General features: G+C 43.7%; 1 protein-coding gene across 3 annotated transcripts in view; it reads left to right on the top strand.

The window, feature by feature from the left end:
- Window positions 1-22,755, top strand: part of HECW1 (HECT, C2 and WW domain containing E3 ubiquitin protein ligase 1) — a 434,723-nt gene that overhangs the window by 199,733 nt on the left and 212,235 nt on the right. For 2 of the 3 annotated variants that reach the window (XM_035026507.1, XM_035026506.1), the window contains exons 1-2: window positions 2,471-3,198; window positions 11,050-11,157. In XM_035026507.1, coding sequence (XP_034882398.1) covers window positions 2,730-3,198; window positions 11,050-11,157 — 577 coding nt within the window. In that variant the 5' untranslated portion in view covers window positions 2,471-2,729. Of the gene's footprint in view, window positions 1-2,470; window positions 3,199-11,049; window positions 11,158-22,755 lie in introns of those variants that run through there. The other variant, XM_035026508.1, reaches the window with a different exon arrangement.

Raw genomic sequence — 22,755 nt, 5'->3', positions numbered from 1 at the left:
AATCTGTGCGTAACATAGCCCATAACTAGAGACCCTTGCTTACAACCAATAATTGGAAAATTACAGTAGCACTGAAACTGTTACTAATATTCTCTTGGTTTCTTATCCATGTCTTTTACCCATCACCAAGATAAGGGGAAATAAAAGACACTCAAATTACTTAGTGGAATGGAGAAGAAGCTGGAAGCAATTTAGTGATACTGTTGACGTCCTCCTCAGAGATAATGGGAAAGCCACTCCTACTCTTTGCAGGGAGGAAGGAGAAGGCAGGTCTCTGTCCCGTGAGATTTGCCTTAGCGATTAGGAAGAATTGCGAGGTTGCAAGACAGTGAAATCACTGTCTGGGAAGAGAGTGGTCTTTTATCCAGGGCTATTTAAAAACAGGACAGATCCTCCTCGATCTCCCACAGTTCAGATGTGAACAGAGAATGATTAAATTGTTTCTTCCAGCTGGATGAGTCTATAGTGTGAGCTTGGAACCCTTGCGAATGCCCGGGGGCAAACGTAGCCACAAAGGAATCGCAGGTTGGGAATCAACTATCCACCTGCTGCATCCAAGAAGCAGCTGTTGTGAGTCTTTAACAATAACACCTGTTTAGGGACGTGATGGCATATAGTTTGTACATAACTTTTTGTCTCTTTATTTTCTTCTCTCTCTGCACTATCTACTAACTTATGTCTTACTATATTTTATCTATTTTTTTAATAGCAAACTTAAACCCTTTCTGCAAAAAGAAGGGGCATCACTGAATAAAATCATATTAATTAAAGTTTTGAGGGCCTTTTTTTGTGCCAGGAGTCAGGCCAGTTCCAGGGGACATAAAGAGCAGGGAACACTGGCTTGAAGTCTTCACTGCTTAGGGATGTGCGTGAATTGGTCAACTAACAATAATATAGTAAGACTCTCTGCAGGGGAAGGGGATTCCTGTGGGATCAGAGAGCTGAGACCCACATTTTGGGGAATCGGAAAAGGATGCAGGGGGCGGTTATAGCAGAGTTGGTGCTGGGGCGTAATCTTGAATCAGAAATACAATTCCTGCGAGTCCAAATGGAGAGGGTGCGGACAAAGATGGGGGTGGGCGGGGTGGGGGAGTGCAGTCAAAAAGGAGCAGCTTTGAAACTTCCCTTCTTATTCCGGGCAAATGCCATTATTCCAATCCAGGAAATTACTGACAAATGTCTTCCTTGACTGATGTTTCCTTCTATGCCTTTGTTCCCACCACGTGCACAGTGAGCACTGGTGTAATTTGACAGTTTCAGGATAGTTGCCTGATTTCCAGGGAATCCTAATAAAAATACCACAGCAGAAGTGTCTTCAACAAAAGAAAAGCAATCTATAATCTTTTTTTGCGGCCCTGGCTGATACTACGTCGGTAAAATTCCCTCAGCCTCAACACTAATGCAAAAACATCCTATTCAAGCATAAACCTTACAGATAAAGGGAGCCTTCCCCTCCAAAAAATTGGTATATAGGGTACCTTTATAAATACACTAGACTGTTTAAGCTTGGAATTTCAATTTTGTAAGAAAACTTGCGGGGCCATGACTAGAAACAATCTGAGGATTTGTTGCAGAAGGAATTAAATGTGAGGGCTCTGGGGATGATGTGAGGGCACCCTTGGCCAGTGAGTGAGCCCGGCCAACTGCCCGGGACCTATGTTTCAGTGAGGCTTTCTTAGTAAAGCAATACCAGTAGTATTTCAGTAGATTTTTATTTATTGAGTGCCTACTATGGTAAGAGCTTGATTTGCATTACCTCATTAAGTTCTGACAACAACCCATTTAAAATGAGGAAACTGAGGACCAGGAAGATTAAGTAAAATGTCTAGGGATGCAGAGGTTGGAATTTGGTAGGTGCCGCACCCACTTTGTTTTAACCTGTAATCATAAATTTGACTCTTTAATTCCAAGTTGTTTTGAATCTCCATAATAATACTGTAAGAGGTCATTTGTCCACACAAAATATATGTAAACTACAGAAATGTTATGCTCTAGCAACAGCCTTTCTTTTTTGGAGATGTCATGAAGGTCTCTGGACAAAGCCCCCCAGAGGATGGTCAGGTTAGCGATGTCCTCTCTGAACTGCCCAGAGCCAGGGGGCCTGCTGAGTGCATGGACGGCTCATGCTTCTTGGGCTTTGCCTGGCTTCCTGAGAGAAGGACTGGTTTCCAGGCAACACCAGGGTCTGTCCATTTTCATACTGTCGCAATGACAAGCATTTAAAAAAAAATAAGACCATATGGTACCAATATGATGAGATGCTTTCTGAAGTCTGGCTTTTCTGCCTATAGTAATGCCATGGTTACCACCAGTGGGGCCTGAGGAATTCCTAATAAGAGACTCAAATAATGAACGAATAGGCCTGCCACATGGCCATTAAGGACTGAGACGGAGAATGCCAACACTGTGCTTCATCAGGTTAATTGACTTTTTACAAGTGCCCTGGTCTTAGAGGGTGGAAAAGTGCAGACCTAAGTGACTGCTAAACAGACTTATGTAATCTGAAGAGCAGAGCAGACCGCTGCTGAGGCCTGGGCCTCATGACCAGTAAACAGAAACTTGCCTCTGATTGATGTGTGCAGTAAGTAACTGTCCCTGGGATCCAAACCGCATGACTCAACACGTTTTCAGGGCTTAATCTCCATTTCTGTTGTCTTTTGGGGGGTTTTGTTTTTGTTTTTCGTTTTTTGTTTTTTGTTCTAGCCTTCCCTGTGTGAAGCCCGCGGAGGATGCTCTGTGCCGTATTTCAGATCTTCCTTGGACGGCTGCTCCCTCACAGCTCCTTCTCCCAGCACATCCTTCTTAACCTGCGAAGACCGTCATTGAGCAGCTGGTGTCTCACACCCCTGCTAATTGTCTGTTTGCCCCCACAGAATCTGTACCAGAACAGGTTTTTAGGCCTGGCCGCCATGGCATCTCCATCTAGAAACTCCCAGAATCGCCGCCGCTGTAAGGAGCCTCTCCGCCACAGCTACAACCCCGGCCAGTTCCACAGCATGGCCATTCGGAATGGCCCCCATGGCGCCGTCACCATCCCGCGCTCCACCAGTGACACCGACCTGGTCACCTCAGACAGCCGCTCCACACTCATGGTCAGCAGCTCCTACTACTCCATAGGGCACTCACAGGACCTGGTGATCCACTGGGACATCAAGGAGGAAGTGGATGCTGGAGACTGGATTGGCATGTATCTCATCGGTGAGTAGGGCAGCCCTTAGCCAGACCGGCTAACACTGTGCTGCAGACAAAGCGGTCTCCGCACTGTGGTGTGGGTGTTCGACAAGTATATCATCCGCGGTTCACTTTTACGTGTGCTTTAATATTTCAACAAACTCACACAATTTGCAGTCACACGTGTTACACACCGAATCCCAACACACTGCAGATCATGCACGGAGGCCTCTCTTGCTATCTCCATTCAGTGGAAGAAACTCGTAAGATAGAAGGGCCAGGTGTGGTTGAACACAAATGTCGTTACCATTGGCAAGTACAGAAGCTCTTCTACTTACAAATAAGTTGATGTCAAAAGCCTGTTTTCAAGTCCGTATGTTCGTAAGACCAAAGCAACACCACATACACAACTGATGTGCACCCATCTCTGTGCAGGGAGTTTCCCTTTGTTGCCAACATAATCATGCACCTCTTCTCACCTGCTCTTTCAACATGCTCACTGCTTTGTATTCGAAAGATGTAACTCGATTCAACGTACAGTGAACGCAAGCACACCGCCGGCTGAGGAAGAGAGGGATAGCTGAGCGGGAAATACACAAGTCTGTGTGCGGCAGAAAACAGATCTCACAGATTTGAAATCACCTGAAAAACAGATTTGATCTATTGTTCATGATAGAATCGGGTGTGGTGGAAATTGGTGCATTTATACTGGTTAATCAGAAATGAGGGTACGGTTGCTGGGGAGTCTGTAGAGTCGGGCATCCAATTCAGAGGAGGCCAGGCCTTCCGCTGTCAGTCTGTGCATGGGGCAGTCTACACATTCAGACACACAATGCCTGATTTAATATCATGGACTATCACAGGAACCAATGGATCGTTACGAGTATTTTATAACCGTGGACTATTTTTCTGACAAAATAAAGGGGATCTTATCTGACTATCAGGGAAACATTTTTAGCTCTCGTAAAGGTTTTGAAATCAGCTTGGCTGGTGTATTCACAATACACACTTTATTATAAAGATGGAGAAATGTAATTTTTTAAATTTGTACACAAATAGTGGTTACTAGCTAAATTGGACTTAGGTAAAATTTCATTTGCTTAAAAAATAGTTCTTGAATAAAATTGTTTGGATACCATCAATCTAAAACAGAGCTTGTAAAATAACAGCCCCCCTAAGCATATTTTTAGTCTATATTATTTTAAATTTGATTAGTTATCAACATTGAAAAATGTAGAGATTTCACATTGAAATCGAAATTTCTAGCTTCTTTCACAAAAGCTCTCAATTTGGCAGACTGAGCCTATAATTCTGCTTGGCTTTAGTTCACTAAAGTTAAGCATTGGCTGCTTTGGGTAGCCTGTCTGTACCCTTCAGTTTTGCCACAGTCTCCCTCCCACCCATCCCTACTTTCATGATGAATGTTACTTGTTTAGCACCTTGGGCAATTAGATTTTTGGCCACAGATCTGGTTTTGAACCAACCCTTTAAAGCTGTATCTTTCTGCAGTGGGGAGTACTAATGCCATTCATTCCCAGGTCAGGGAACATTTGGAGGAGGAGCACGTGTTGGGGGGAAGGTGTGACACCCAAGGACATTCATCCAAAGTGAAGGCAAAAAATGGGTGGATCTGGAGCTCAGCCCCAGATCCGGGCTGGGGGTGGAGGTTTGGGGTAATTGGCACCCCGAGGGTTGATGAGGTCACTGTGGGTTGTGTAGAAAAGAGCACCAGAAGGCCTCTGTCGGAGACACGGGCAGAGGATGCACTCACAAAGGAGGTGGAGGAGGGATGGAGACTTAGGACCAAACTAGGAGACCACGTCACAGAAGTCAAGAGAAGGCGGTGGAGGAAGGAAGGAGTGGTCAGCAGCATCGAATGTCGTGAAACTCTAGAAATGAATCAGATCTGGTGTTAACATGACATTTTGACTAAGACAAAAGTAAACAGCTCATCATCTTAGAATCCTAACTTGACAGTTTGTTCTCATAGTAGCTGCATATATATAACTGTGAAGTTATTTAATTCAAAACGCCAACACTTTCGGCAACATAGCATTTCAGAAATAATTTCCAAATCCAAAATTATCTGTGAGTCTTTAAGAGCTCATAATTTGTAGGTCCTTAGTAAAGTATCTGTCAGATTTGCAGTGCCTTGCCAAAGATCAAATCACTGATGTAGGCCTAAAATTTTAGAGGTGACGGTTTAATTTCATCTGTCATTTCGCCGCGGAAGTAATGCCAGTGCGTGGCTCCCACGGCCACAGAGCTGCCTGGTCTGGTGGCAGACCCTGTGCTGTCCATAGGGTCAGCTCAGCACATCCTGGTACAGTGTCAGGTAGGGACCACTCTGCATCCACGGACAAACGAAATGCCCACGTGAGGCCAGGTTTGTGATGCTGTCAGCTCCGACCTTCGAGCTTCCCAGGCAAACACAACTGGGGAGAGAGTGAGACACCTGCATGTGGAGGGGGATGTGTAGCCTGCTCCCCGACCCCACTTAGGAACCCAGTGAGGGGGCAGGGACAGTAGCTTCACCATTGTTACTATTATCGGGGAAATCCCATTTGGCTGCCCTCCTTTATGGAGTGGTTCATGAGCTCGATACCGTGTAATGAAGGATTCTCTCTCCTAGTGACACAGAATGGGGAAAGATCATGTGGTTTCAGTGACAGCGTGACCTTGTTTAGAATCATGCCCTACCACTGGCCAGGTGTAGGACCCCAGCCAGGTACCATCGAAAGAGCTCCAGGTTCCTGATCTCCAAAATAGAGGGGAAAACAGAACTTTCTTCTAGAATCATTGAGTAGAATTGATGAGACACTGCACGTTTACTGCCTGTTGATCGATAATTCATGTCTTGATCTACCTTGTCAGGGAGCTCTCTTCTCTGGGTATGTGATAGCAAATGACCTTAATTCCCAAACTGTGTCCTAAGGCTGTGTCCTCACTCTGCCCAGTTCCATAGCAGCTGAGATAACAATGGTAACAGTTTCCAAGAACCTTGCAAAGCAAGGACACAATTCTGATATAAGTTTCAGTTCATAGGGCACCTTGCAAACCAAGGATTTTCTGTCTCTCCTGTGTATTTAATATGTAGAAAGTTTAATCAGGTATATTCTGATTTTTTTGTCTCTTCTGATTTTTGAATGGAGTGTGTCAAAAATTGCTAGTAAAAATCTTTAAATTTTCATCTTAATTTATCTATCTCTACCTTCACTTCTCTAGATTTTATGCTTTGTATATGGTGATGTGAATTACCAAGTACATAAATGTTCATGATCTTTTTCTTCTACAATTTCTTAGTTTATTATTACAGATCTGTCTGTGTTCCTTGTGCTACTCTTTGCCTTGAATTCTGTTCTTTTTTTTTTTAACTATTTAAGATTAGTCTCTCAGTTTCCTTCTGCTTCACATTTGCTTAATCTTTTACTTTTCTTTATTTTCAAACTCTTTTTTTAAATGTAGCCATTTGTGTGTGCTTTTATATTCTGATCTAGGAGTCTCTGGCTTCTAATTGGCCAGAATAGCACATTTCTATTATTGTATTTACTGTAACATTAAGATTTATTTTTACCATTTCTTCATATTCTTTACTGCATTTTCTTTTTGTTTCTTTTGTTTTTTTCTTCTTTCCATTAGATAGATCTATCAATTTAAAAATTATATTGTTCTTATGATGAGTGCTTTTTTTTTTTAAGATTTTATTTGTTTATTTGACAGAGACAGAGATAGCAAGAACAGGAACACAAGCAGGGGAAGTGGGAGAGAGAGAAGCAGGCTTTCCATCAAGCAGGGAAGTCCCGATGTGGGACTCGATCCCAGGACCCCGGGATCATGACCCGAGCCGAAAGCAGACACTTAACGACTGAGCCACCCAGGCGCCTGATGAGTGCTTTTAATCATAGACCAGATGTTCTCAGTCAAGGGTGTTTTTGCCCCCATTAGATTATCAGAAGACGTGAGTTCCTCTGAGAAGTGGAAGCCAGGTTGCATTTTCTTTGTTGGGCTTAGGAGATGTACGTAGTGGATCAGTTCTCCTCTTTAACTGATTCTGTGCTCAGTGGTCCATGCTGTTCTCAACAGCAATGGTCTTTTTGTTGTACACTTTTCTATTACAGATTAGGGTATAGAAAGCATAGCTTCACTTTTCATTTTGAAGACAAGAGAAGTACATTTCATGTTTCTCAGGTGTGCTATTTCTGTAAACTTCACTAGAACTTTCTGAAACAAATTTTTAACAACCTGTAAAGATCTTTTCTCTGTTGTAGACTGTGGAACAGGGAGTGGGATTTTACACGCTAGAAGAAATATCATTCAGCAAGTATAATGTTTTTTTGAGGAACTTAATACATCTCTATGTGTTCTGTACAAAATGAGTAATGACAAAACTTTAAATGGTACTGGCCTAAGCTAATGTTCCAGGTTATTATTAATGGTTTTGCATGTTAATCATAGAGCTTTGCCGTAGAGGGCCCTGTTGTTAGCCCAGACTGTAAACAGAAATACCTACTTACTAGTGATGTCTGTTCTAAGACCACTACCTATCTTCATTCACTCAGTCTTCACAACAGACTTTTGAGGTTGGTATTAATAGTATACCCATGTTGTAGTGAGGAGGTAAAGACACAGAGGGATTGAATAAGATGCCCAAGACCACATACCTGCTAAGGTAGCCTAGCCTTCCTGCCTCAAGGGGCTGTAAATATCCCTGTAATTACACAAACATTGCTCCCATAAAAGGACTTCCACCATGACAAAGAATATGAAAAAAAGAACTTTGGGACATAGGACCCAGGGACTGCCAATCCTCGGGGTGGCAAAGGGTCTGGCTGGGCCCCCACCGTCCATTTCAGACCTCTTCTCATCTCCAGTGCCTTCTTCTAGTGCGGAATCTGGTCCCAAAAACTTACATGTTTCAGACTCCTGTGCAACCATCTTCCAGATGCACACTGGTCCCTTCGTCGGGTGCAGTTGTGCAAGGTGAGGAAGGAGGAAGTGAACCCTGGGGTTCCTCCTACTGGTTAGCCTGTAGCTGCCTCAAGCATGGCTTCGAGAAATTCAGCTTTCTACCGTGATGCCCTGCTGTCCGCTCACTCGCTTCATGAGCAATGTGGTGGTGGCAGGTACTCATTCTGCCGCGGGCTGGGCACTCTCTGCTCACTGGCTACAGCTGCTCTATGAGGTTCTTGAACACAGCAGTTCCCACGAGCCCTCTCTGAGTGAGGCAGAAGCAGGGCCTTGGAGTTACTCTCTTATTCTGGGGCTGTTCCCAGAGGCCCAGCCTGGAGTCCATTTCTCCAAAACCTAATTCCCTGCATTAAATCCCCTTTTGCATGAACTATCTGGACTGATTCTGTTTTTCTGCATCTGACCCCCACGATACACTTGGATTGCCAAGCTAAGACCAGTAACTTTTCTAACAATTGGCAATAAATGCCACTGGGGAATGACCTGACCTCTCAGCACAGATGGTCCAGGCAAGAATATAGACTATTCTATTTTCTTGTGTGGTATTTGTTACGAGGTATTATTAGTGTAAGAGAATGGGCTATTTATTAGGACCAACTGACGGTTTCTTAAAATGTGTTGCATTTAAACGTGTACAGCAGCATGTATCTTGTTCTCCTTAAAATGTGTGTTATTTTGCCGTCCTCATTTAGTCTTTTCAGAGTCTTCCCACCTATTCACCCCATCCTTTTCTCATCTGTGCCCCTGAGCTTCCTTGATATTTAACCCATTCTTATATACTTACTGTAATCTAATGAAATTGTCTATTTTCTTGAATAAATCCCCAAATTTATTAGAAACTTTCTGAGAACATAGACCATGTTTACCAGTGTGTCCCCATGGTTTAACACAATGCATAAAGTGGAGGAAATACTACACAATTGCCTAATGCATGAATGAACATCCCCTTTCTAGGTATTATTTACATGGATACCTGATTGTAACTGTTAAAATGAATATTCTGGTGATCAGAGTGGATAGATTCAAGTAAATACCTCTCCTTAGAGAATTGCCATAACAAAGCGAATCTCTATCTGGATGTGAGACTCGTTGTATCTATACTGAAGACCTAGGGAGCAAGGAAAATATTATGTCCTTTTTGCAGAAATGAGGCAATTACTGTAAAAGACATATTATGTAATCATCTTAGTAACCCAACCAAGGCTGTGAGCACACACTGTGAATATTAAGACTGGCAAATTTTGCAACCAAGTGATTTTCCAAGGGATGCAAAGAGTTCTTGCCATTAATGAAGCAGACTGTTGTGCTTTGCCCAGTCATCTTTGCCAAAGAAGAGACAGCCAAAAATGTGCAATCAACACGGCAGGTCACAAGCACATTGACCAGTTATCTTATTTAATCCTCCACTGGGAGGCCCTAGTTATTAGGACTCTGTCCCCTACTTTGCAGGTGATACCATTGGTGCATGGCACAAAGGGCCTTGAGAGCTGGGTCCTTTAGCTAGCTATAAGACCTGCCCTCTTTGCATCTCATTCTAGCCTGTTCTCCCAGTCCTGTCAGATGCAGGACGTGAACCTCAGGGTATCTTAGTTGCAAAAAGGATAACCATGACCGAGCTCCTCTCTGCAGAGCTGGGGCTTGGGGCCTGCCTTCAGGAGCCCCTGAGTTCTCTTAATTCCTCCCATCACTGTGGTGGATTTGGATTCTTAAACATGGTTTTCCCACAGCCTCCGATCCATCTAGCTCAAGTGGTTACTTTCTGGTGAAGTGGAAACTGCCAGGGCCCCAGAGATGATCAAAGTAAAATTCATATCCCTGTCTTAGTCTGCACTGAAAACATGAGGTCTAGACCCAGAGAGGAGGAAGTCAGCTAGGTCTTCAGAGATATGTCCTATCCAGGAATGCTGTGTTCCTCTCTGGACACCAGCTGTAGGAAGGATATTGACAGTTGCAATGTGATGAGCAGAGAAAGAGTAGGAAAGGAAAAGTACATAGTCCCCCACAAGCTCCTCTCAGTGCCACCATGCTGTCCCTCAACTTGGGCCCTGGACACCACGTCAGGGCCTCTCTTTCTGCCCTCCACACACCCACCCTCATCTCTACCCTTGTGGCTCCTTTATCCCTCAGTGCTTCCCTGAACCCCTGTTGGCCTCCCTCCTTGAAACTCCCTGTCAGAGCACCCTGTTCTTTTCCTTCCTATCCGCCATCACAACTTGTAATAATACCTTTATTTCTTTACTTGGTGTTTAAAGTCTGTATCCTCAATTGTTTGTAAGCTTTCGTTCAAAAAGGACCATCTTGGTTTTGCCCATCCATGGCTCTTGCATTTTCCTCAGCATAACAGATGGTTCAATCTCAACAAATATCTGTTGAACGAACAAATGAATGTATGAGTGCATGAAGGATGGATGGATATATTCATGAATGAGTCCCGGGTATTACAGGATGATAGGTATTCAGGCTGGAGAAGAGGTTGGGGCCTATGATGACTGGGACCCAAATAGAAAATGTGATTGGATGTTTTCTTTATGGCTCATTCACAGACCCCAATAGAGACCAGCTACTGAAAGTTTTAGGAAGAAGATTTTCACACTCAGATTTCACACATGTAAGGGCTATTCAAAAGTGAAATGGACAGCCACAGGAGCAATTATTTTCTGTCCTTGGAAGTGTTCATGAACTAGCTAGATGATCTTGGGAGTATTGCAGAGTGGGGAGGAGATTCTTGCATTACGAAGGGGTTGGTTCAGGGGGTACCTGAGGATACTTCTAGCTCTCTGATTCTGATTCCAGGTGCTTTTTCTTCTGTTGAGTTGGAGGTAGCATTAATATCCTTTTTTTTTTTTTTCTAAATATGCTGTTAGCTGATATATTTTTCTATTCTGCTTTCTTTCTTTCCCGGGAATATAGATGAGGTCTTGTCAGAAAACTTTTTGGACTATAAGAACCGTGGAGTCAATGGTTCTCATCGGGGCCAGATCATCTGGAAGATTGATGCTAGCTCTTACTTTGTGGAACGTGAGTACTTTTCCCATTCTTGTTGCTCGGGATAAAACAGAGTTCAACTGCTTTGTTCTTTGTTCTGTTGCATTGCATTCCCTTAGAAATGTGCCATGTTAGAAAGCCATAGATTTATGAAATGCTTAAAAACAGTAAAGGTGAGCTCTAGAGCAGTTGGGCAACAGCCATCCAAACCAGCCCAGGGGGCCATTTCTTTTCGTTTCAAAGAGAAGTTTGGCTCATGGTCATTCATAGGCCTCTGGATTCAGGACCTTTTGACTTAGACCCCTTAACTTTCTAACTCTGTGGCTCCTCCAGGTGCTCTCTAACTTTGCAATAGTTGCCCCTGCTGTATCCAATCATCCAGTTTTGGCTTTGCTTGAGCCAGTTCTTCAAGGCTCTCTGCTCATGGCCCCATCATGTTGGGGATATTCCATGCTTTTCCCTGATCTTTGACTCTGGCCACAGTTCCCCAGGATGCAGATAATACATTACTACCACCAACCTATTTCTTTGATGCCTGATCTACTGATATTTCTGGGTGTATAAACTTGTCATTGTGTATTTTACTGAGCTATTTTCTAAAATTTTTATCTGTCTTTGAAAAAAAAAATCATTTTTACAGTTAAAGAAGGATTCTTTTCATAGGTCCCCATACTGGTACATTTCCCATTGCACAAAGAAATAGCCATGTGGGCCTCGTGTTTACCAGCTGAAGGAATGCAGAATTTACTCTTATCTACAAGTCCTTCCCTTCCCACTTGGGTACTGGAGAGTGCTAAATGCACAAATCCCTTTCTGCACCTTCTTGTTCAGAGCAGGGATTCAGTGTAGCACTTCTGAAAGGCAATGATGAAATACTCCCTTGTTCCAACCATCCAGTTCTCAGAGAAAAGCATATGTGGCCAGGAACCTAAAGTTGTCTATTATCATTTGACTCATTCAAGAAAAACTATATGCTCTCTATATGCTCATGTTTTGCTCCCATTTTTTCTTCACTCTCATTTCTATTCATCCACTCAGTAAGCATTTTATAAGACCTACTGTATTTCAAGGATCAGAGATTTGAAAGGGAAAGGTCTAATGTCTGCCCATTGGAAGCTTATGGCATCTCTCCTAGAAATGACACAAGTGCCCCTTTCTTTTGCATTAATTAGCCACGGGTAGAGTGTGTAGACCGTCAGGAGATTTGATACTGTTAGATGTAGAGGGGACATGATTTTATGAGATGTGGTTGGGCCCTTGACTTTGGTTTAGTCACAATGAAGTTCCCAACAAGAGATTTCCTTTTCCTTAATATTTATCTCCCTGACTCTAGCTTGTCTCCTCCTAATCCTTGATACCAGACAAAATGCCTTGAACTCAACTCTGATACCATCTGCCCCAAAGCCTCATGGCTCTGCTTTCTGACTACATGAACTGAAACTTCTCTGCCCTGCTGCCAAGACCAAACAAGACCCCCCTCACTCCTCAACCCTGCTTCTCCATCCTCCCCAGCATGCCCGCCTTTGCCCAAGTCATGCCAGTATCTTCCCCATCCCACAAATAGCATTATTTATCATAAAGGACATAGATGGGCTTGATTTGGGGATAAAGATGCTTTCCAGCTCATGGTACCTAATATGACTTCCCAAATGGCAGTAAGAACAGAAAAAGTAAAAACTTGCATTAGTAATGAATATTAGACAGAATAGCTGACAGTATGCCCTAATCTACATTGGAAGTTGTGTGGAGAGGCTTTCTTTACTGTCCACCTATTTTCTTCTTTGGAGTTCTAACCAATTGAGAAAAAAACCATGTAGGGTCAAAATGTAGTATCAGCTCAAAATGGTGCAGGAATGAGCACATCCTACAAGTATTTGTCCTTTTAGGGGCAAGGAAATAAGTATTAAGAATAATGTGAAATTTTATGAGCTAATGTGAAAAAGAGGGGTTTGTGTATAAATTAATCTGGCAATAGGGCTGTTCCTTTCGAGGCAGTTCTCTTCGAGATTTCTGTGACATATAGAACATTTTTTGTACATTCAAATAACAAACCATTTAATATAATTGTCTTCATCAGAAGTATGAAGACACACTTTAAGTACCATTAGAAAGATATTATAATATAAAACCAGCTCTGTAAATTATGTAAAATATTGTCATAATTGAGTGAAAGTATATTCAGACTTGGTTAAGTAGCCATGTCCTAGGATAACCAGTGGCTTGCCCAGTCATAGTCAAAAAACTAAAAATTGAACACTTTAGAAAAATGACATTTTACAAATGTCCTGGTGCAAACTTGAGAATATCTCACTTGGCAGTATACCTGTTGGACTGGCAGTATCTCAGTGCTCTGGACAAATGGGTGAAAGTGAAATTGAGATGGTGGATGCAAATACATCAAACTAGTGTTCAAGATACAAAGAATGTATTATTCTCTACAAATGTAATATAATTCGTCAAAAACTAAAAATTTATCAAGAAAAACTTAATTGAGTTTGTAGAGTTTGTAAATGATTAGAATATTAACTCAGGGCACACGTATAAATCAAATAAATTAGAATGCTATAATGGATTATAGCTTTAGGAGTCTGAATGCATTAAAACTGCATATAATATGCTCTATGAATTTATATTTTTAAAATGAGATAATTGATATTTTCAAAAATGTATGATTGAAAAAGTGCCAAATGAACAAATAGGAAGGGGTTGAATGTACAAAATGTTCTAATATGGCTATCTTTCATTAATGTAATAAAGCATCAAAGGTCCTCTTGCTATAATAAAAATGCAGAAGCCAGGCCATTATCCAGAAGGTTACAGAAGTTTTTGATATTAATGAAAATAAGACTCTTGCAGTCTCTAAACAGTAATAAACACATTAATCTAATTGGTAAATTATACCTTCTTAAAATTAAAAATTATTTTACAAACGTTGCACATTGGCCAGATTTTAAATGCTGAAATACAACAGAAGGCCATTCCTTCTATCTGAGGATTAAATTAAAATAATAAATGAGGTTTTTATTTTATTTTTATTTTCTGTTTTTAATTTTTTCCTTTTATGAGAGTAGAAGTATATCACTGATTACCTGGAGTCTATAATGTTCTAACAGTACATTTCTTTGGGGTTATGATTCAATTTAGAATTAGGTAATTGCTATTGATTTATATGATTTTTTTAAAGGTCTGACTAAATCAGATTTGGAAGTATTACCAAATTAGGAAACTTCAAAACAAATATTTCCTGCACTCTCCCAGGAGTTACATGCATAATAAAACGCAGAAGAAATAAAACCTGAATTGTTTCCTTTTCTCTGGCGTAAATGTTCCCTAGTGGGCCCTTGGCTGTTTGACTATAGTAAAAATTGCTATGATCTGAGAACTGCAAAAAGATGCAAATTTTAACCCTGACAAAAGAAAGAACTAGTGAAGTTTTAGCCTTCCTCATCCTGATCAAATCTTACACTGTTGTATCGTTATTGTAACCCCATTACTGTTTTTTAATATATGCAGTCAGGCTAAGAGGGGACCAGACTCAAGCCTCAGGAGTCACCACAGCCCTTGCTGATTATGTGCTGCTATGAGAACTCCTTCAAAACTGGGGCTTGCGTTGCCCAGAAGCAATGATTCTACAGGAAAGGCATCTTTTTCTTGATCTGTTCCAAAAAGCTCCCTGTTCACTGTAGCTCCCCATCGCTAGCAGGACGAATAGAGTAGTGTGCCTTCAGCCACCACTGATTACGGCTAAAGAGTTTCTCCCAAAGGGACCTCCTTGAGTTGTGTCATGTTGTCACAGTCATGAGCGTGGCCTTCTCACAGCTGTCTGGGTGTAAACCAGAAATCCGCAGTCCTTTCTGACCGCTCTGCCTTGCCTTGGTTTCCTGCCCCTGCTCAGGTCACTGGTCCTGCCCCACGTCCACGCCGGCCCCTCACATTCAGCCTTTTCCCATTTCTGCCCTCACTTCCAGAGTCACGCCCCGATTACTGCTTGCGCTGATTCTGTCACCCAGCATTTGTCAGAAGAATGTCCCTCAAACATCAGCACATTGCCAATCCATTTCCATCCATCATCCCGAAGTTAAAAAGCACACGGTGGCCCCTGATTATACTTAACAGCAAATCTAAGCACCTAGTCCTGCTGTAAGTTTTTAACGACACCCATTGAGTATGGTGAGGTAAAATTTACACAGGCGGGAGGGGGTCAGGATTTGCCTCTCAGTCCACACTTAGGCAAGGGGCTTCCAAGCAAGAGGTATGTGGGCTCAACACTCACCCCGGTGTGGCCCATTCTGTCTCTCCATCTATCAAATGAAGTTAATGTAGAGTGCCGATAAGGCAGCCCCATGAAGATGAACTGATTCACCCCACGAGGGCCAGATGTGTCTGGTAGAGCCACGTCTGCTATGTAAGTAGAAGGCTTTGAATTAGGGACCGCGGTGCCACTCTGAGAGGGGTCAAATCAGCAGCGTCCATTCCACTCGGCATTTCTCCTCAGGGAATGGCCAAGTGGGTGTCATGGTGATGACTGTGAACGGAATGGCTTTATTTGGAGAGTTTTCTGTGGGAAATGCTTTGCAGCTAGCGTTGAAGACCGAAGGACACTGAAGGAAAAGCAGGGCTCCAGGAGAACTAGCTGGCTTCCCCTCATTACCATTTCTGGCCCATGCTTTCTCCTCTCCGGCAATGCAACGAGAGCAAGGAGGAGCCCTGCTGGAGCTGGGAGGCCACCCAGATCCATGATTAGACACAGGGATCTTGTCGGGTCGACAGTCCAGTTGGTTCAGGTGACACACTGTTGCAGCCTTTTATTTGAATGTGGACGTACTTTCACCAGGACTGCTCTGCTGTTAGCAGTATGGCAAAGAACTGCACCGGGGGCTGCCATTTTCAATCACTGATTTGTTATTTCCAAGGAGACGTCTCCATTTGTAGTACAGTAAATATTTGAGTCATAGGCTCCAAGCCCTCAAGAAGTCTCAAGTCTACTTGGGGAGACTCAACATAAACCCGGCCCTCACACGGCCTCACAGGTTTTTTGTGAGGAACAAGTATGGCTCCATATAAATATTTGCAAGACAGTGGGCATGCGTATTATTATGTCATCTTGTTTTTATTATCTAATTCCTGGGGCACCATGACAACGCCGTTGTTCACCCAGTTTAATATAGTATCCCAAAGGGAAGTCATGGTCAAAGTTGCACTCTGCAACAATCATAAAGTAATTTCAATATTGCCTATGTTCTTATATTTCTTAAAGTTTGAGAAAAGAATGTACAGTTCACACGACACTCCTAAAATTCATTTTCCTCTTTCACCACTTAATCCCTCCAGTTTTCCTCCCACCTAAACTTCTCCACTAAGCTACTCCTGATTGTAGCTCACACTCACGGTGCTCTCCTTTCCTTCCTTATTTCCTTCACATTTTGCTTTAAAAGCCTAAAAGAAGTAATCTTGCTGGAGATAAAGCTCCTGGAATGGTAGAGGAAGGAACCCATATCACCAAATATACAATCACTCACTCTTTAGCAGACCAGAGTCAAATGGTTGGAAATATTCACACAGTAATAACGTTTGGGCTAGAGAGGCCAATCTAAGTGTGCAGTGGGTCTGGCTGAACAGAGCCAATGAAACAATGGGAATGTGGCAGTGGGAAGGCAGAGGTCCATGTGGGAAAACAAGTCATACAGAGACATACAAGTGAGGAGACACACACAGCAGGCTTGCCCTCAGTTGTCAGATTCTCCCAATGAGATAAAAGCTCTTAATCAGTACAAATAGATGATCAGGCCCTATTATCACAGACAGACTATTCTGGCGTAAACCTGAGTCACTGTGTCAATAAAAGAACATACAGATTCACCTGCCTCTCATAACCCTAGAGTGCTAGAGGCCTCCTGGGAACCGTACTCATCTTCAGGACCTCAGATCTAGAGGTAGAGGCTTGGTCCCTGGCTGCCAAGGCTGTTGCATTCCGGTAACAATGTGCTTATCTCTAAGCACATACTTTTTACTGTGTCCTGTATCAGTGAAGAGAAGGAGCACCCAGCCCAGCTTTGCAGTACAGAGTTGATCATCACCCATGCATAAGAGGAGCTTGTTGGCAGACGGGGCCAGTGGGAAGGAAGGGCTGGCGTTGGGGGGCCAAGTGGTAGAGAAAGCATTGCAGGCAAGGGACAGCACCTGCAAAGGCAGGAAGGCATGGGGTGAGGGTGGGCTGGCAGAGATAGGTGAGAGTTGAGGACAGAGTCCTGACAAAGAGGGGGAGGAAATGGAGGAGGAGGAAGAGAAATCATCCAGTGTGCAGGATGAAGTATGGCCACAAATTCCTTGACAGTCCTCTCGAGAGGAGGCATTCAAGTCTCTTCTCCTGTGCGAGCTTCCATGCTAAAGTGATGCTATGCCAACTTCCAGGCCCAGATTTTAAGAGACTGGTAGCTTCCACTTCCTACCCTTTAGAACGCTCACTCTTGGAGCTGTGAGACAGCTGTGCTAGGAGAAGCCCAAGGTGGCCATGTGTAAGGTTGCATGGAAAGATCGTTGGCCAGCCCAGCTGCTCCAGCCATCCCCACCCAGGGGATAACAGGTGCAGCCCAGCTGTTATCCATGGTAACAGCATGTGAGACCCCAAGGGAGAGCTGTCCAGCTGAACCCAGTCACCTCACAGAACTTTGAGAGATCATAATGCAGTGCTGTTTTAAGCTGTTAAGGTTTTGGTTCCTTTGTTGTGTAGTAATCGTAACTGTAGCATCAGAGAAACCAAAAGAGCGGGGCCATGGAAATAAGGAAGAAGAAACTCTCAGAGGAGGCCTGTCCACATGACCTGGTGAGTGCCAATGGAGGAGTCATGGAAGACATAGTCTGGAATGCATCTGTGGAGAGTTGCCGTATGGGGGCTGTGGTGTTTGTAAAAAGAAAATTCAACAAGCTGATGAGAAAGTCTGCAGGCTGAAGAGTAGGGTGAGCAGTTCATCCCGCTTTGCTCAGAGGGATCCTGGTTTTGGCTCTGAAAGTTCCCAGTCCCAGGAAGCCTCTCAGCCCTGGGCACACTGGACTGGTGCTGGTCCTCTGGTATGTCTTCATAACGACAGAGAAGATCAAAATGTCCGAGCGCTCCTCCAGCAAGGAGGCAGTGAGAGACTCTAAGGTGCAAGCATGGGGAATAGGACTGAGATGGGCTCGAACATGTACCAACTGAGTGAAAGGAGCCATAACGTGAGAACTCTCATTGATTTCCCTTGTGTCCACTTTCTTACATCCTGTTATGTTGATGACAGCACCATGAGGAGGACAGCATCACCACTGCATCTGAGAAGAAACAGTCTTTGAGAGATGTGGTATTGTGTGTGGTAGACCTGGAGCATACACAGACTCACCTGTTTGTGCTTGTCAGCCTTAGGGAAGAGTCATGGGGATGTTGGGCATTTGATGGAGTGGGGTTCATGGTCAGAAGGAACAGATGCAGAGAAAGTGAAGAGCCCAGCCTCTCCTGGAAGCCCTTGACCTGCTAGGAACCAGGTGGCTAGAAGTGTGATGGGGCAGGATAGGGACAGGACTCGGGGACAAAATGCATGTGCGGACTACCTTCCAGCACCCCTTTCCTAGCAAGAGGGGAAATAAGAAGAAACTGGAAGGACTCAGGGGTGATTTTCACCTGTACCGATGTGGTAGAGTGAAATTAGCACTCCCCCAAAAAAGATTCTCTCCGTCCCTCTCAAAGCCACTCTGTACGCAAAATTAATCTCTTTTACTCAAGACCACAGACACAGGGAACTAGAAACAAGCAGGGCTGATGAGGCTCTCCATATCTCTGCCCCTAGACAGCGCTTCAACAAGGTAAGGAGGGAGTATTCTGCCCATTTTAATCTCCATGAGATGGGGACACAATAGCTCTCTCCTAAAGGCCTCTGCAGGTGAGGGCAAAGAGAGGCCACATTTGGCAGGAGAGTATGTGGGGCAGACAAGGGAACTTGACCTAACTAAGACACTGTGTCTGGACCTGCAGCCAGGTAGGTGAAGCCCTGTCCGAAGGGCATGGCCAGCTAATTACCGTGATGTCCAATTAGACAGATAGAGCAGATGGGCATGAGGTGGCTACAGCCATCCCACAGGGGGTGGCCTGTGCATGTCCCTGGGGATCTATGCATGGCTTATAAATCTGACCCCTGGGCTGCCATTTGGCGTAAGCCTGATGTCCTGAATAGAGGAGTCATAATAGTAATAGTGCAACTAAACATCTCTGAGCTCTCCCGGTGTGCCAGGCACCATGCTGAGCACCGAAGACCTATTGTCCCACTTAACCTTCATGAAAGTCCTGGGAGGCAGATAATATTTTCCCCTTTTTGTTGATAAGGAATCTGAGGTGCAGGAAGGTAATGCAACTGGTCCACTATTCACAGAGCAGGACCAGGACTTGAACCTTGGCAGTCTGACCTCAGAGCCAACCATGACATCCCGATAAGATCAAAGTAGGCCAAAAGGGCTTCCACCAGTAAGGTGGAGTTTTAGTGCAGGATTCCAGTCCCATGGAGGGTGGCTTATCAGGTAATACACTAGATAGAACTTTGAAGTTGGAGTCAGTGCTGGGGGCATACCTCCCAGAATGATTGGCAGGAAAATTATATGGTCATCAAAATGGGAACCCAGATGTCACTGCACTAGCAAATCCTTGACCAGAAGAAGGAAAGTGGAGTGGCTAATATATGGCCTTCCTCCCACCCAGATGATTCTGAGTGAGGAGCTCAGTAGGCTCCACCATAAAAAGCTATAGGGAAAGTTCAAATTAGAAGACAGATGTCCACGATGTCAGTTGCCTCCTCACACATAAATCCAGAGTCTTCTCTATTTTATTGTATTTGTTAGGTGTGTATGAATCCCATTTGTATATACATTTTTTTAAAGTTTACCTGTTCCTGACAAAATCTGAAGAAAAGATCAAAGTAAAAATCATCCATAATTTCAACACAAGATAACATTTTTAAAGATTTTTTTATTTCTAGTAGCATCTCCCTAAGAGGGGCCTAATAAATATTTATTCAATTAATTAATGAACTAATTAAGCTAGTGCTCAGAACTCCTGTGTAGAAAGCAAGAGACTTATGCTCAAGGACAATAACCATTATGTCTTATCTTTCCCACAGATGGCCCCTGAGCCATCTAGAGGAAGAGACAGAGAAATATGGGTAAGGGAGGGAAGCAAGTAGTCCCTGGACAGATATGTATGGCAAATGAGTGCTACAACGACAGAATGCAGTCTTCTGATCTGTCCAACTTCTTGGAATAAGGAGGTGGCAGAGAGGTACCACCTTTTAAAGCAGAGTTACTCTGCTCTTCAGTAAACACGGGCCAGTCCACACTGGGAATTTGACCAACCAATATAGTGATTAGCAACTCTTCCTTCTTTGATTCAGGTCCTGGAAGCTGATGCTAGAAGAGTAGTGGAAAGGGAGAATTTTCCTTTTTCTACTTCTTTCCCAACTTACATTTCTTCCTTTTGACCCACTGAGTCTTTCAGCCAAGTCTATGTCATGCACAGCTGTAGTGTTCTTGTAAGGACAGAAACCCACAGAGGTCAGGGAAACCTGCCTGAACACCATGTGTGCCTTCCTAGACACTTTTTCACTGGTCCTTTGCACATACCTGGGGCCAGTTCAGAGGTTACCCCCAGGAGTTGCTGTCATCAACCAAGACAGTTTTTCCCCAAGTCAACTCCAGGGCCATTTGCAAATGATGCCAGCGATGCTATCCATATGGGCTTTGTAGAGCCAAGAAAGAGTTCGGAGTTCTTATACTATAAAAAAGCACTAACTCCTCACAAATTCTCATTAATCCAGACCTCAGTCTCTCATGTTTCCCACTTTCTCAAAATCCTAGAGTTGATATGATACCCACAAATACTGAAAAACCCAAAAGCACCCACAAGGTCTAGAAAATGCAAGCAATGCCTTGTCCCTGGAAGCAGCTGCTAACCTTAGCCCTGTTTCCCGTTTTCCAAGCAAAACCAGAGTTGGCAGGTCCCGGTCCATATTTAGACCCACGTTTCTATTGCTAGCTGTTACCTGAGAGAAGAGGACAGACAAAAAGCTGAAAGGAGAAAAGAGCTAATTGTGTTTCTTTCAGCTTCACCATAATGAGTGCCAATCTCTCTTTAAAATCCAAACCAGAGAACGTGTCTTCTGAGGGAGGAACTATGTCATTATGCCCTCCATAGCCTTGGAGAAAATATAGTTAAAATACCACACCATCTACCAGAGAATGACATACATGAAGCACTGCTATTTTTATACAAAATCTAGAAATTTGAACCTATATATTCAAGCCTTTCATGGGACTTCTATTCCTTATACTTAAAACCTCTGATCTCTTCCCCCCCACCTCTCTCCATTAATAGTTACCCCTGAAAAAAAGAGGCTTCTTTTATTTCCAGAACAGAGAACATGAATTTCTAGTGAATGCTAAAATTTTAAGGCCTGTCTGGCCCTTTAACAAAGGAACAGATGAAAGAATAAAGAATAGAAATAATATGAAATATCTTTCAGAAGGGGAGGATTAGATCATGTCAAAAAAAAAAACAAAAAACCAGTAACAGAAGGGAAAAGGCAAAAAGGGTGTGGGAACATGGAAAAGCATAGCCAAAATAATCTGCCACGAGACCTCACTCCTACTAGCCTAATCACAGGTAGTTCCCAGATTAGACAAAATAAATTTCAGGCAAACTCCATACAAAACAATGAATGTTAAAACACCAGAACTTAAATAGAAGCTCTGGATACTTGACCCAGACGAAGTAACCACACGAGGCAACTGCACAAAGCAAATTCTTATAAGAGATGGACTCTTCAAAGAAGATCCGGCCCCCCTGAGGGCTCGCGAGGGTCCTAACTTGGCTCCATCACCTGCTCAGCCCGGCGGGGCTGTGGGGTCCCGACGCACAGCCCGTCCAGCGCCCTCTGTCGGCGGCGGAGCCAAGAGGCACAGGAGAAGATTGTTCCTGCGCCCCCGCCACCTGCCAAGGCTGGAAAGGAGCCAAGGAATACGGAACTCGCCTAAAGGATCAGGGTGTCCTGAGATTCTGCATGAAACGCGCAAGGATGATGCAAAGCTTAGGAAGCTCCAAGCTGGCTGCGGGCAAGAAGTTAAGCCAGATGCAAGATAGTAAGAATTTCATAAAGCCTGTGATTCCTGACACCTCGAGGAAGTGTAGAAGTAAGGGAATAGTTACTATTGGGATATTTATGTCAAATTAAATGACGCCTGCTCCTCTTGCTTGACCATCTCGGACACAAGCAAGAGCCTGAACTTGGTGTGTTCGATGATCTTCTGTCACCTCTCCCACCTCTACACACTTTCCTTTAGGACAATTCGTGATTATCTGGTATAGACTGCCCTCTGAGCCTACCCAGAAAAAGACCCTGAAATTTCCAGTTCCACAGATTGGCCTGTGCATGCCAGACATGTGGAAAGGGAGGCCCTGCTAGCCCATCAAAGGCATGCACCATTAACCAGGTTAATAGTTCTTGGTTTTATGGGATGGCATGTGTGCCTCATTCATCACTTTTTTCTCTAACAGCCCTGACACTAACCTGCCCCATCATACCTCTTGCTGTCTGTAGACTCTCTTCCTGGATGGCCTCC

Source organism: Mirounga leonina, unplaced genomic scaffold (assembly GCF_011800145.1).
Source record: "Mirounga leonina isolate KUSES-001 unplaced genomic scaffold, KU_Mleo_1.0 Mir_199, whole genome shotgun sequence".
Classification (NCBI taxonomy): Eukaryota; Metazoa; Chordata; class Mammalia; order Carnivora; family Phocidae; genus Mirounga; species Mirounga leonina.
The sequence above is the reverse complement of the archived record's forward strand: the minus strand, read 5'-3'. Positions and strand labels throughout refer to the sequence as shown.